Here is a 14,882-nt window from a genome sequence, read left to right on the forward strand (position 1 = left end):
CTTCCGCAGTCGAAAAGGCAATTTGTGGCATGGCCATTTACCTTTACGTTCATCATGGACCTGGCTAGTTGATGGGGCCTAGATTGGTCCAGGGTGATGGAGGCCATCGTCGAGGTCGGTGGGTCGCTGTAGTATTCGCCCGCGCTGGGGGCCTGGTCTCGAAATGGTGTCCAAGATGGCGGCTCCCCCGCGGCTGGTGGTGCCCAAAATGGCGGCCCGCACGGCTCACACGTGGTTGGTGGGGTCCAAAATGGTGGCCTGCACGGTTCACACGTGGCACTGCTGGAATTGGGGGTCGATTTCGCCCTGCACACTCTCACGTAGTGGCCTTTCTTGCCGCATTTGGAGCAGGTCGCGTCCTTTGCTGGGCATTGCTGTCTGGGATGCTTGGCCTGGCCGCAGAAGTAGCATTTCTGGCCTCTGGTCATTGCAGCTGTAGTTGGGCTGCTGGCGGCTTGTGGCCTTACCGGGTCCCAAGATGGCTGCTCCCGTGACATCCACGTGGCCATCCGGTCAGGGGGGTAGACGTCCATGTTCTGGAGGGCCACGTCTAACGAGTTAGCAAGGGCCACCGTCTTCTGCAGGTCGAGCCCCCTCTGTTCCAGCAGCCTCTGCCGAGTATAGTTGGACCTGATGCCGGCTACGTAGGCGTCTCGGATCAGGTCTTCCGTGCATTCCTTGGCTGTCACCGCTTTGCAATTACAGGCCCGGCCGAGGACTCTCAGTGCCAGTAAGTATTCGGCGCCCGATTCCCCGGGGCGCTGTTTTCGGGTAGCCAGGAGGTGTCTGGCGTAGACCTCGTTAACAGGCCTCACGTATTGACTAAGAACTGGAGCATGCCTCTGCTAGTGGATCCATCCTAAGAGCTCCCGGGGGAAGGGTGGTGAGTCACCTTTATACCCGGGCTTAGGGGTGGAGACATGCCTGGACCTGTACAGAGTTAACAGTGGTTTACCACACAGACATGTACAGAGTTAGTAGTGGTTTACCACAATTCCCTTAAAGATAAAGGGTGGGACTAACAAATCTAGAGCTCCCTGGATGTAAAGGGGCATACAGGGAAGGATAAAGGAAAAAAAGGGAAGCTTCAGAAAGCCGAGAGGAGTAAAGAAAGTGCAGGGGTGAAATTAAAAAGGAAATTAGGAAAGCAAGGAGAGGGCATGAAAAAATATTGGCAAGTAAAATCAAGGAAAACCCAAAGATGTTTTATAAATACATTAAGAGCAAGAGGATAACTAAAGTAAGAGTAGGGCCTATTAGGGACCATAAAGATAACCTGTGTGTGGAGGCAGAAGACATGGGTATGGTTCTTAAAGAGAGGGCCGATGCAAAAATTTCAATCAGGGAGGAGGAGTGTGAAATATTCGATGAAATAAGCATAGTGATAGAGGAAGCATTAAGGGGCTTAGCATCTTTGAAAGTGGATAAATCCCCAGGCCTGGATGAAATATATCCCAGACTGTTAAGAGAAGTAAGAGATGAAATAGCAGAGGCTCTGACCATCATTTTTGAATCCTCTCTGGTTACAGGTTTGGTGCCGGAGGACTGCTAATGTGGTACCATTGTTTAAAAAGTGAGAAAGGGATAGACCATGTAATTACAGGCCAGTCAGCCTAACCTTGGTGGTGGGAAAATTATTGGAAAAAATTCTGAGGGACAGGATAAATCTTAATTTAGAAAGACACGGATTAATCAGGAACAGTCAGCGTGGATTTGTTAAGGGAAGTTCGTGTCTGACTAACTTGTTTGAATTTTTTGAGGAGGTAACAAGGAGGGTCAATGAGGGGTAGTGCGTTTGATGTAGTCTGTATGGATTTTAGCAAGGCTTTTGATAAGGTACCGCATTGCAGACTGGTCATGAAAATAAAAGCCCATGGGATCCAAGGCAAAGTGGAAAGTTGGATCCGAAATTGGCTCAGAGGCAGGAGACAAAGGGTAATGGTCGAAGGGTGTTTTTGTGACTGGAAGGCTGTTTCCAGTGGGGTTCCGCAGGGCTCAGTACTGGGTCCTTTGCTTTTTGTGTTATATATCAATGATTTGGACTTGAATGTAGGAAGTATGATTAAGAAGTTTGCAGATGATACAAAAATTGGCTGTGTGGTTGATAATGAAGAAGAAAGCTGTAGACAGCAGGAAGATATCAGTGGACTGGTCAGGTGGGCTGAACAGTGGCAAATTTATTTGGGGAGGGCTAACAAGGCAAGGAAATACACAATAAATGGTAGGATACCAAGAAGTGCAGAGGATCAGAGGGGCCTTGGTGTGCATGTCCACAGATCCCTGAAGGTAGCAGGACAGGTAGATAAGGTGGTTAAGAAAGCATGGAACAGAGGAGGCTGAGGAGAGACCTAATTGAGGTGTATAAAATTATGAGGGGCCTAGATAGAGTGGATAGGAAGGACCTATTTCCCTTAGCAGAAGGGTCGATAACCAGGGGGCATAGATTTAAAGTAATTGGTAGGAGGTTTAGAGGGGAGTTGAGGAGAAATGTTTTCACCCAGAGGGTGGTGGGGGTCTGGAACTCACTGCCTGAAAGGGTGGTAGAGGCAGAGACCCTCATCGCATTTAAAAAGTACTTGGATATGCACTTGAAGTGCCGCAACCTACAAGGATACGGACCAAGTGCTGGAAAGTGGGATTAGGCTGGATAGCTCTATCGGCTGGCACAGACAAGATGGGCCGAATGGCCTCTTTCTGTGCTGTAAATTTCTATAATTCTATGATCCTCTTTAACTTAGAAGCACATGACATATTCAAGATGGGGATGCAACCGACAGATGCAAAGTTGATGTTCCCTTCTGATACAGCACGTATCAATGTATATTATAGGCTCCCCTGATGACTTAGAGGACAAATCCATGCAGATCAGGAAGGTGCGAGGTTCAATTGCTGCTCTGTGCTGGGTTAGCTGATCTCAGCGGTGGAGATGGAAGTGGAGGGGAAAAAAATCAGTCAGCCTTCCTGATCAAGATCCACTGGATCCTTGCTTGCAAGTTTGCATATGTAGATGGGAGAGGCTGTGATTCTGGGCTGTGGTCCCATAGTCTGCCAACACTTTCTGCCTAGCCTCAGATGTGAAGAAAGACTATTGAGGTGAGTTCCCGTGGAATGCTTCAATACTTCAGGGCGGGAATAAAAAAAAACAAATATTGAACCAACGGATAGTTCTGATGCAATTAATTCATGGTGATATTGAAGATATTTACCGTCAATAGACTTTTGTCCAACCGCCATCTTGTGCTTTCCCTGTCCCCACTTTGTATTTCCCTCGACTGAGGGGAATATACGAGCGTCTTTTGCCAATTCACAAGGGAGGGGATTAAATTCCTTTTAGTGCAAAAAAAATTAGCATGAGTACAAAATGGGAACTCCTCACATTGACTTTTTCACTAAAATTGGTGTCAGGAGAAACTTCCCCCTGAGAAGTTCACAAATTGCAATTATAGATTTTTCTTGACTTTTTTTTAAAAAGACTGCCGAATGAAGCTGTTAATTGCATTATTGTATCCTCTTATCATTCCAGCATTTTCTGTCCTCAAGAAAACACAGAAGAAGCTCTTTTGCTGCTGCTCATTAGTGAATCTATGGTAAGTGTGATTGCTTCACAGCCAAGAGGAAAGTTCAGTGTGGTGACATTTAATGTAATTATAATTGTCCCAACGCAAGTGATAACTTGATGCTTGAGAAATGGAGCCGGTGTGAAGAAATAGCGTGTTAATAAATTCTGATTGTTCGCTTTGACAGGCACGTTGGGCTGCACAACTACAGCATCAGCAAGGAAAGAATCATACTTGTGCACTTAACTGAGAACTCTAAGCTCCCAAGTACATAGAACTTTTCAGCACAGAAGCAGGCCGTTCAGCCCAACAGGTCTATGCCAGTGTTTATGCCTCCTCCCACCTAACTCCATCTCAACGTAGCACCGTGGCATCTATTATGTCTAACCTGAAATGGCAGACGGGGCCTCAGTTTAACGTCTCAATCGAAAGATGGCACCTCCGACCGTGCAGCACTCACACAGTACTGCACTGGACTGTCGGCCTAGATTATGGGGCTCAAATCCCTGACTCCGAGGCAACGTGCTACCAACTGAGCCATGGCTGACGCTTGGGTTCAACAAGTGGCCCATCTCTCGCTCCTGGTGTTGTCACTTTTATTGTCTACGGAATTAAATTGGTAGTTTTGCCTCTCTCTCTCTCTCTCTCTCTCTCTCTCTCTCTCTCTCTCTCTCTCTCTCTCTCTTTCTCTTTCCCTCCACCCCCCCCCCCCCCCCCCCACCGGAGTGGTTTAGTGAGTACAACACTGACTGTTGTGGCACTGAGTCATACAGACTAGGCAGATCTCAGATTTGATCCCTGGTCTGTGTTTTTTTTTAAATGTATTCATTCGCTGGGCATCGCTGGAAAGGCCAGCATTTATTGCCCATCCCTAATATGTTGCCTTGCTAGCTAAATTTATGTGAGTTCAATCAATGATGGTGAGACAATACGATCCCAAGCACAATTTAACTTACTCAAATTTTAATGCTCCAAATAAGGGGAAATACTTACAAGTCAAGCAAACTTGATTGGGGGAAATGGGGTCTATCGAGCATACAGTTCAATCTTCCTGAGACACAACCAAATTCCCATTACAATTCATGGGTTTATATACCTTTCTTGACTACAAATCACTAATCTAAATGCCTATATAAGGCATGCAACTACCTCTCTAAGCTATATATAAAATCAGTGGGTAAAGTTATACTTTGACATGGGTGGAGATATCTTAATCCTTCATCTTTCTTTTCAATTTTCTCAGCTTTCTTATCTCATTCCCGAGGTCACCATTTTAATTAAGTCTTAATGGGCTAGTGTCTCTCTCATGGTCCATACCATGTTGAAGATGCACGTGTTTGTCAAGTGGGATTTATTTCTCTCTCTTGGGCTTTGGGATAAAGAGAGAATCTTCCTGCCTGTCTTTCACTCTGTGCTGAAGCTACGTTTTAACCCTTTCTTACCCATGTCTCCTAACAGTCACCACAGATGGAAACTCAAACTGCTTTTTTTGAAAAGCATTTGCTCTTTGAGCAATGTTTGGGAGATCAACGAGCACATAAAAATTCTTATTGTATTCTTATTTAATGTTTACATTTACCCAATCTATGTAGAGGGTTCAGTTTGCAAAAGGTTTTCCTATTTTGGTTTATCATTGTTTTTCCTCTCCAATCAATGGACAGTTGAACTTTCATAAGTGATTCCCTCACAGAAAGTTCTCGATCTAAGGGAAGTGCTGAGCAAAGATTGGGAGAGCAAGGAAATAGGTGGGCGAGTTACCCAGAACTCACTCGGGCATCTTCTGAGTATTAGACGCTGCAAACCTGGGAGCCCACCCTCCTGACCTCCTAGATAGACAACAGTGTGTGGGCCAGGGGCACCTGTAGGGGAAGCTATCAATTTTTTTACAGATATATTCATGGAACAAAAAGCACAAGGCCGCAAGCTCTAAACTAGATATTGCTTTTAACAACAACACCAACTTGCATTTATATAGCACCTTTAACGTAGTAAAATGTCCCAAGGCGCTTCACAGGAATGGTATCAGTTGAAGCGGTAGGTTTTAAGGAGCGTCTTAAAGGAAGAGAGAGGCGGAGAGGTTTAGGGAGGGAATTTCTAGAGCTTAGAACCTAGGCAGCTGAAGGCACGGCCGCCAATGGTGAGACGAAGGAAATCGGGGAAGCGCAAGAGGCCAGAATTGGAGCAACGGAGTGTTCTCAAGGTTGTAGGGCTGGAGGAGTTTACAGAGCTGGGGAGGGGCGAGGCCATGGAGGTATTTGAACACACGGATGACAGTTTTAAAATCAAGGCATTTTAATGATGATTTGTAGCTTTTATTGAAGGATTGGAGTATGTTTCCGCTTTGTGCACCCAGTGTGACGACTCCCATATAAACCAACAGTATTTAAACCTGAAACTAAGCAGTTGCCCGTACCAGTATCAATGGGCTATCTGACTTCTCCATTTGAGTCGTCATCTTATTTTTAGACTGAACCTCTCCTTGTAGTTGAGGAGAATCTCTCTGATTCAGTCCCCTCTTCAATACCTCTGATCTATCACGAAACAATGTCAGAGAACTCTCACGCACTCTTCCTGCATATATTTCTTCCAATTTTTTTTTCTTTGTTTAAAACCAAAACATACTGAGTGCCCAGTTCATCATATCTTCAGCGTGGATCAGGAGAGCTACTGATGTAAGTGCCTGAGTTGAAATTGTGATCATTTAAACTGTTATTGAGAGCACGCATCCTGCCAAGAGTTGCATGTGCTGTCATGATGCAGGTTGTGATTTTCCTACCCGCCTGTTTCCTGCCTGATATTGTGCAGATTATATTTGGATGTGTGTCAGTTTACACAACCCTCGCTGTGTACTTTGGTGTGAATGGTGTTCATAGTTAATCTACTTGATGCTGGATGCAGTTTGAAACTAAGCAGTTACAAGTATAAATCAGGTTTCTGACTTCTTCAGTCTAGATACAAGTAAGGAGTGTGATGGAATACTCTCCACTTGACTGGATGAGTGCAGTTCCAACAACACTCAAGAAGCTCGACACCATCCAGAACAAAGCAGCCCACTTGATTGGCACCCCATCCACCACCTTAAACATTCACTCCCTCCACCACCAGCATACCGTGGCTGCAGTGTGGAATCTACCAAAATTCCCTGGATTCTGGAGAGGTCCCAGCGGACTGGAAAACCGCAAATATAATGCCCCTATTTAAGAAAGGAGGGAGACAGAAAGCAAGCAACTATCGACCTGTCATTGGGAAAATGTTGGAGTCCATCATTAAGGAAGTGGTAGCAGGACATTTAGAAAATCATAATATAGTCAAGCAGAGTCAGCATGGTTTTATGAAAGGGAAATCATGTTTTGACAAATTTGCTGGAATTTTTTGAGGATGTAACGAGCAGGGTGGATAAAGGGGAACCAGTAGATGTCATGTATTTGAATTTCCAGAAGACATTCGATAAGGTGCCACATAAAAGGTTACTACACAAGATAAGAGCTCACGGGGTTGGGGGTAATATATTAGCCTGGATAGAGGATTGGCTAACTAACAGAAAACAGAGTGTCGGGATAAATGGGTCATTTTCAGGTTGGCAAACTGTAACTAGTGGGGTGCCGCAGGGATCGGTGCTGGGGCCTCAACTATTTCAAATCAAATCAAATCAACTTTTATTGTCATTGTAGTGCATAAGTGCAGTATAACGAAATGTAGGCTTGCGGCTCCCGAGAGAGTACATTTGGATTAAGACATTTAAACATTCGACATACATTTGGCTTGTAGTATATTAACATAAATATAACCATAATAAAGTGCATTGGCAGATGTGCAGGCTTTAGGGTTTATTTGTGGAGCTCAGTAGGATGACAGCCCTGGGAAAGAAGCTGTTCCTAAATCTGGTCGTACGGGTGCGAATGCATCTGTAGCGTCTCCCAGATGGCAGGAGGGCGAACAGACTGTGGCTGGGGTGGGTAGGGTCTTTGATGATGGACCGTGACCTCCGTAGACAGCGTTTCTGGTATATGTGCTCTATGGTCGGTAGCCGGGTGCCGGTAATGCATTGGGCAGTTTTGACTACCCGCTGCAGGGCTTTCCGGTCATAGTAGCTACAGCTGCCATACCATACTGTGATACAGTTTGTCAGGATGCTCTCTATAGTGCAGCGGTAGAAGTTAGAGAGGATCAGGGGTGACAGATTACATCCCTTCAGCCTCCTTAGAAAATATAGGCGCTGCTGGGCCTTCTTCACCAGAGAGGAGGTGTTGAGGGACCAGGAGAGGTCTTCCGTGATGTGGACTCCGAGGAACTTAAAGCTGTCCACCCTTTCCACCACAGCCCCATTGATGTGGATGGGGGGTGTGACTTCCGCCTTTGGACTTCCTGAAGTCCACAATGATTTCTTTTGTTTTCTTGGTGTTAGGGGCTAGGTTGTTATTGGCGCACCACTTCACGAGATGCTGGACCTCCTCCCTGTAGGCTGACTCATCATTGTTGGTGATCTGGCCTACTACCGTGGTGTCATCCACAAACTTGATGATGGTGTTGGAACCATTAACAGCCACACAGTCGTGGGTGAAGAGGGAGTAGAGGAGGGGGCTCAGCACACATCCTTGTGGGGCCCCCGTGTTCAGGGTCGGGGGGGGGGGAGGTGTGGTTACCTAATTTGACAGACTGGGGTCTGTTTGTTAGGAAGTCCAGGGTCCAGTTGCAGAGGGAAGTGTTCAGGCCAAGAGTTTGGAGTTTGGTGGCCAGCTTGTTGGGGACGATAGTGTTGAATGCTGAGCTGTAGTCTATGAACAGCATTCTGATGTAGGTCTCCTTACCATCTAGGTGATTCAGTGCCGAGTGTAGAGCAGTTGTGATTGCATCCTCGGTTGATCTGTTTGCACGATAGGCAAACTGGTGTTGGTCAAGAGGCAGGAACACTGGCTTTGATGTGGGCTAAGACCAGTCTCTCAAAACACTTCATTATGATGGGTGTGAGTGCGACAGGTCGATAGTCGTTCAGGCACGTCACAGCCATTTGTTTTGGCACAGGAATAATGGTAGCGGTCTTGAAGCATGTAGGGACTACTGCCTGGGCCAATGACAGATTGAAGATGGCGGTGAAGACATCAGCCAGCTGATCAGCGCATTCCTTGAGTACCCGTCCAGGGATGCTATCCGGTCCAGCAGCCTTTCGTGTGTTCACTCCGCGTAGAACACCCCTTACGTCGGAGGTCGACAGAGTGAGCACCTGGTCTTCCGGGGGTGGCAAGGCTTTGGTAGCCGGCTCCCTGTTGTCCCTGTCGAAGCGAGCGTAGAAGTTGTTAAGCTCCTCCAGAAGGGAGGCATCGCTAACCGGGGGACTGGTGTTTTTGCCCTTGTAGTCAGTGATGGACTGGATGCCTTGCCACATGCGCCGGGGGTCCGAGTTGTTGCGGAAGTGATCCTCTATCCGCAGTGTCTGTTTCCTTTTGGCAGTCCTGATACCCTTTTTTAGGTTGGTCCTAGCTGCACTGTAAGCCTATATTATTATAGATACAATCTATATTAATGACTTGAATGAAGGGACTGAGTGTAATTTGCTGATGATACAAAGATAGGTGGGAAAGCAAATTGTGCGGAGGATGCAAAGAATCTCCAAAGGGATATAGATAGGCTAAATGAGTGGGCAAAAATCTGGCAGATGGAGTTTAATGTGGGAAAATGCGAGGTTATCCACTTTGGTAGGAAAAATAAAAAAGCAAATTATTATTTAAATATGGAGAGATTACAAAATGTTGAGGTACAGAGGGATTTGGGGGCCCTTGTACATGAATCACAATGTTAGCATGCAAGTACAGCAAGTAATTAGGAAAGCAAATGGAATGTTGGCCTTTATTGCAAAGCCAATGGAGTATAAAAGGAGGGAAGTTTTGTACAACTGTACAGGGCGTTGGTGAGACCACACCTGGAGTACTGTATACAGTTTTAGTCTCCTTGTTTAAGGAAGGATATACTTGCATTGGAGGCAGTTCAGAGAAGGTTTCGAGGCTGATTCCGGAGATGATGGGGTTGTCTTATGAAGAAAGGTTGAACAGGTTGGGCCTATACTCATTGGAGTTTAGAAGAATGAGAGGGGATCTTCTGAAACATAAGATTCTGAAGGGGCTTGACAGGGTAGATGCAGAGAGGATGTTTCCCCTCGTGGGGGAATCTAGAACTAGGGGGCATAATTTCAGAATAAGGGGACACCCTTTTAAATTGGAAATGAGGAGGAATTTCTTCTCTGAGGGTTGTGAATCTTTAGAATTCTCTTCCCCAGAGAGCTGTGGAGGCTGGGTCTTTGAATATATTTAAGGTGGAGATAGACAGATTTTTGAATGGTAAGGGAGTCAAGGGTTATGGGGAGCGGGCAGGGATGTGGAGTTGAGGCCAAGATCAGATCAACCACGATCTTATTGAATGGCGGAGCAGGCTCGAGGGGCCAAATGACCGACTCCTGCTGCTACGTCTTATGTTCTTACTTTCTTATGTGTACCATCTACGAGATGCACTGCAGCAACTCGCCAAGGCTTCTTCGGCAGCACCTCCCAAACCCACGACCTCTTCCACCTAGAAGGCCAAGGGCAGCAGGCGCATGGGAACACCACCACCTCCAAGTCACACACAATCCTGACTTAGAAGTATATGGCCGTTCCTTCACTGCCACTGGGTCAAAATCCTGGAACTCCCTACCTAACAGCACTGTGGGAGTACCTTCACCACATGGACTGCAGCGGTTCAAGAAGGTGGCTCACCACCACCTTCTCAAGGGCAACTTGGGATGGGCAATAAATGCTGGCCTTGCCAGCGATGCCCACATCCCATATACGAATATAAAAAAAAAAAAAAAATAACCTCACTGATCCCTTCCTAGAAGATGGCTAGATTTGGTTTTCTGTTCACTACCTCTGACCTTCTGTGAAACGCTCACGTATTCTTCTCACATAAAAGAAAGAAAGACTTGCATTTATAAGATTCTAGATTTGGGTAAGGCTGACTTTAACGGGATGAGGCAGAGACTGTCCACATTAAAGTGGGAAAATCTGTTAATGGGTAAAACGACAGAAGATCAATGGGAGATGTTCAAAAATGAATTTAAGGTGATACAGGACCAGTTTATACCCCTGAGGGGCAAGAGCTCCACTTGCCAAAAAAAAGCCATAGACGTCTAAAGAGGTAACGAAGAGCATAAAACTAAGAAAAAGCATACAAAAATGCAAAAAATGCCACTGATCCTGGCGAAAGGGAAACATGCAAAGAACAGCAAAAACAGAGTTACAGCTACAAAAACGGAGTATGAAAAGAAACTTGCAAGGGATATCAACGCAAGGAATTTTTACAATTATACTAGGAAAAGTCAGGAGCAATGTTGGCCCCTTAAAAACTGAAAGCGGTGATAAATGATAAGGAAATGGCGAACATGTTGAATAATTACATTGCGTCAGTATTTACAGTAGAGGAAGAGGAAAGCATGCCGGAAATTCCAAGGGCACTAATATTAAATCAGAGACAGGGGCTCAATAAAATTAATGTAAGTAAAATAACAGTAATGAAGAAAATAATGGCACTAAAGAGTGACAAATCCCCAGGACCAGATGGTTTCCATCCCAGGGTTTTAAAGGAAGTAGGTGAACACACTACCTATAATCTTCCAAAGTTCTCTAGATTCAGGAACCGTTCCTTTTAGATTGGAAAATTGCGCATGTCACTCCGCTATTTAAGAATAGCGAGAGAGGGAAACCAGGGAATTATAGACCAGTTAGCCTAACGTCTGTTGTCAGGAAATTGCTAAAGTCTGCAATTAAGGATAGGATGACTGGACACTACGAAAATTTTCAGTTGATCAGAGAGATTTGTGAAAGGTCGTCTTCTTCTTAGGGGAACCGAGGATGACTTGCTTCCACATTAAAAATGAGTTCGCAGGTGACTAATGAGTCCAATGCGGGACTTACAGTCTCTGTCACAGACGGGGCAGACGGTGGTTCAAGGGGCGGGTGGGTGGGGTGCTTGGGTTGACATGCGCTGCCTGCGCTTGGCTTCCGCTTGCTCCCGGCGAAGAGACTCGAGGTGTTCGGTGCCTTCCCGGATGCTTCTCCTCCACTTTGTGCGGTCTTGGGCCAGGAATTCCCAGGTGTCGGTGCGGATGTTACACTTTTTCAAGGAGGCTTTGAGGGTGTCCTTGAAGCGTTTCCTCTGCCCACCTGGGGCTCTTGCCGTGCCGGAGCTCCGAATAGAGCGCTTGTTTTGGGAGTCTCGTATCGGGCATGCGGACAATGTGACCCGTCCATCGGAGCTGATTGAGCGTGGTCAGAGCTTCGATGCTGGGGATGTTGGCCTGAGCAAGAACACTGACATTGGTGCGCCTATCCTGCTTTGAGGTGCCTGCTGTACATGGTCCATGTCTCTGAGGTATACAGCAGGGCAGGTATCACTGCTGCCCTGTAGACCATGAGCTTAGTGCCGGGTTTGAGGTCCTGGTCTTCAAACACTCTCTTCCTCAGGCGACCGAAGGCTGCACTGGCACACTGAAGGCGGTGTTGGACTTCGTTGTCGACGTCTGCCCTTGTTGACAGTAGGCTCCCGAGGTATGGAAAGTGGTCTACGTTGTCCAAGGCCTTGTCGTGGATTTTGATAATCGGGGGGCAGCACTGTGTGGCGGGGGCAGGTTGGTAGAGGACCTTTGTCTTACGGATGTTTAGTGTAAAGCCCATGCTCTCGTATGCTTCGGTGAAGGTGTTTACGATGGTTTGGAGTTCGACCTCCGAGTGAGCGCAGATGCAAGCATCGTCTGCATACTGTAATTCGACGACATAGGATGGGATGACCTTGGATCTGGACTGGAGGCGACGGAGGTTGAACAGTTTCCCATTTGTTCTGTAAATTAGCTCCACTCCAGTGGGGAGCTTACTGAGGGTGAGGTGGAGCATTGCAGCAAGGAAGATTGAGAAGAGCGTTGGTGCGATGACACAGCCTTGCTTGACCCCGGTTCGTACGTGAATTGGGTCTGTGGTGGAACCGTTGGTCAGGATCACGGCTTGCATGTCGCCGTGAAGCAGGCGGAGGATAGTGACAAACTTTTGAGGGCAGCCGAATTTGAGGAGGGCACTCCATAATCCCTCACGGTTGACAGTGTCGAAGGTCTTTGTGAGATCAAAGAAGGCCATGTACAGTGGTTGGTGCTGTTCCCTGCATTTCTCTTGTAATTGACGTGCGGTGAAGATCATGTCCATTGTGCCCCTTAGTGGGCGGAATCCGCATTGCGACTCTGGGAGGAGCTCTTCGGCCACTGGGAGAAGGCGATTGAGGAGGATTCTTGCGATGACTTTCCCTGTGGCAGATAGCAGGGAAACTCCTCTGTAATTACCGCAATCGGACTTGTCGCCTTTCTTGAAGATGGTCACAATTACGGCGTCTGAGATCCCCTGGCATGCTCTCCTCCTTCCAGATAAGAGAAATGAGTTCATGAATTCACGCCAGTAGTGCTTCTCCGCCATGCTTTAGTGCCTCGGCGGGGATTCCATCTGCTCCTGAGGCCTTGTTGTTCTTCAGTTGTCGGATGGCCTTTTCAACCTCATGCCGGGCTGGGGTTGTGCTGAGATGGTGGCGGGTAGCATGCTGTGGGATGGAGTTGAGGACACTCGTGTCGAAGACAGAGTTGTGGTTAAGGAGATCTTCGAAGTGCTCCTTCCAGCGGGCACTGACTGCTTACCTGTCCTTGATGAGTACCTCTCCGTTCTTGGCCCGCAGTGGGGAAGGGCCTTGGGTGCTTGGGCCGTAGATGGTCTTGACTGCGCTAAAGAATCCACGCACATCGTGGTTGTCGGCTAGCTGCTGGATCTCCTGCGCTTCTCCACCCACCATCTGTTCTTTACGTCGCGAGTTTTTTGTTGGACCTCGGCCTTCAGGCTTCTGTAGAGCTGCTTTCTTGCTCTCGAGTTCTGTTGCTGTTTCCAGATCAGAAATGCTTTGCGCTTGCGGCTTATTAACTCCTGGATCTCCTGGTCATTTGTGAAAGGTAGGTCATGCCTGACAAATCTGATTGAATTTTTTGAGGAAGTGACTAAAGTAGTGGAGAAGGGAATGTCTATGGGTATTATTTATATGGGTATTGGAATTGAGGGCAAATTATTGACCTGGTTAGAAAATTGGCTGAGCGGCAGGAAACAGGCAGTCGGGATAATGGGCCCTCTAATTGGCAGGATGTGATTAGTGGTGTCCCGCAGGGATCTGTGTTGGGGTCTCAACCATTCACAGTATTTATTAACGAATTAGATGATGGCATAGAAAGTTATATATCCAAATTTGCTGATGACACAATGATGGGCGGCATTGCAGACAGTGTAGATGAAAGCATAAAATTTCAAAGGGATATCGATAAGTGAATGGGCAAAACTGTGGCAAATGGATTTCAATGTAGGCAAATGCGAGGTCATCTACTTTGGACCTAAAAAGGATGGAACTGGGTACTTTCTAAATGGTGAAAGCTAAAAACAGTGGAGGTCCAAAGAGACTTGGGGACCCAGGTACATAGATCATTAAAATGTCATGAACAGGTACAGAAAATAATTCAAAAGGCTAATGGGATGCTGGCCTTTATATCTAGTGGACTAGAATACAAGGGGGTAGAAGTTATGCTGCAGCTATACAAAACCCTGGTTAGACCACACCTGGAGCACTGTGAGCAGTTCTGGGCACCACACCTTAGGAAGGATATATTGGCCTTGGAGGGAGGGCAGTGTAGGTTTACCAGAATGATACCCGGACTTCAAGGGTTAAGTTACGAGGAGAGATTACACAAATTAGGGTTGAATTCCCTAAGAAGGCTAAGGGGTGATCTGATCGAAGTTTTCAAAATATTAAGGGGAATAGAGAGAAACTATTTCCGCTGGTTGGGGATTCTAGGACTAGGGGACATAGTCTAAAAATTAGAGCCGGACCTTTCAGGAGTGAAATTAGGAAACACATCTACACACACAGGGTGGTAGAAGTTTGGAACACTCTTCCGCAGACAGCAATTGATGCTGGATCAATTAATTTTAAATCTGAGACTGATAGCTTTTTGTTAACTAATGGTATTAAGGGGTTTGGGCCAAAGGCGGCAGGTACACAGAGTTAGGTCCTCATTGAATGGCGGAACAGGCACGAGGGACTCAATGGACTACTACTGTTCCTATTATATGGCACCTTTCACGACCTCTGGATGTCCCAAAGCGCTTTACTTTGGAAGCGCAGTCACTCAGTAGGGAACGCAGCAGCCAATTTGTGCACAGCAAGCTCCCACAAACAACAATGTGATAGTGACTGGATAATTTGTTTTTAGTGATGTTGATTGAG

General features: G+C 46.6%; 1 protein-coding gene across 7 annotated transcripts in view; it reads left to right on the forward strand.

Moving 5' to 3' along the window:
- The window catches only part of ttc7b (tetratricopeptide repeat domain 7B), a 499,428-nt gene that overhangs the window by 143,073 nt on the left and 341,473 nt on the right, over nt 1-14,882 (forward strand). For all 7 annotated transcript variants that reach the window (XM_086002622.1, XM_086002620.1, XM_086002625.1 and 4 more), the window contains exon 8: nt 3,524-3,587. In XM_086002622.1, coding sequence (XP_085858748.1) covers nt 3,524-3,587 — 64 coding nt within the window. The remainder of the gene's footprint in view (nt 1-3,523; nt 3,588-14,882) is intronic.

This window comes from Somniosus microcephalus, chromosome 12 (assembly GCF_052327205.1).
Source record: "Somniosus microcephalus isolate GS21.2 chromosome 12, FLI_Smic_1.0, whole genome shotgun sequence".
Lineage (NCBI taxonomy): Eukaryota > Metazoa > Chordata > Chondrichthyes > Squaliformes > Somniosidae > Somniosus > Somniosus microcephalus.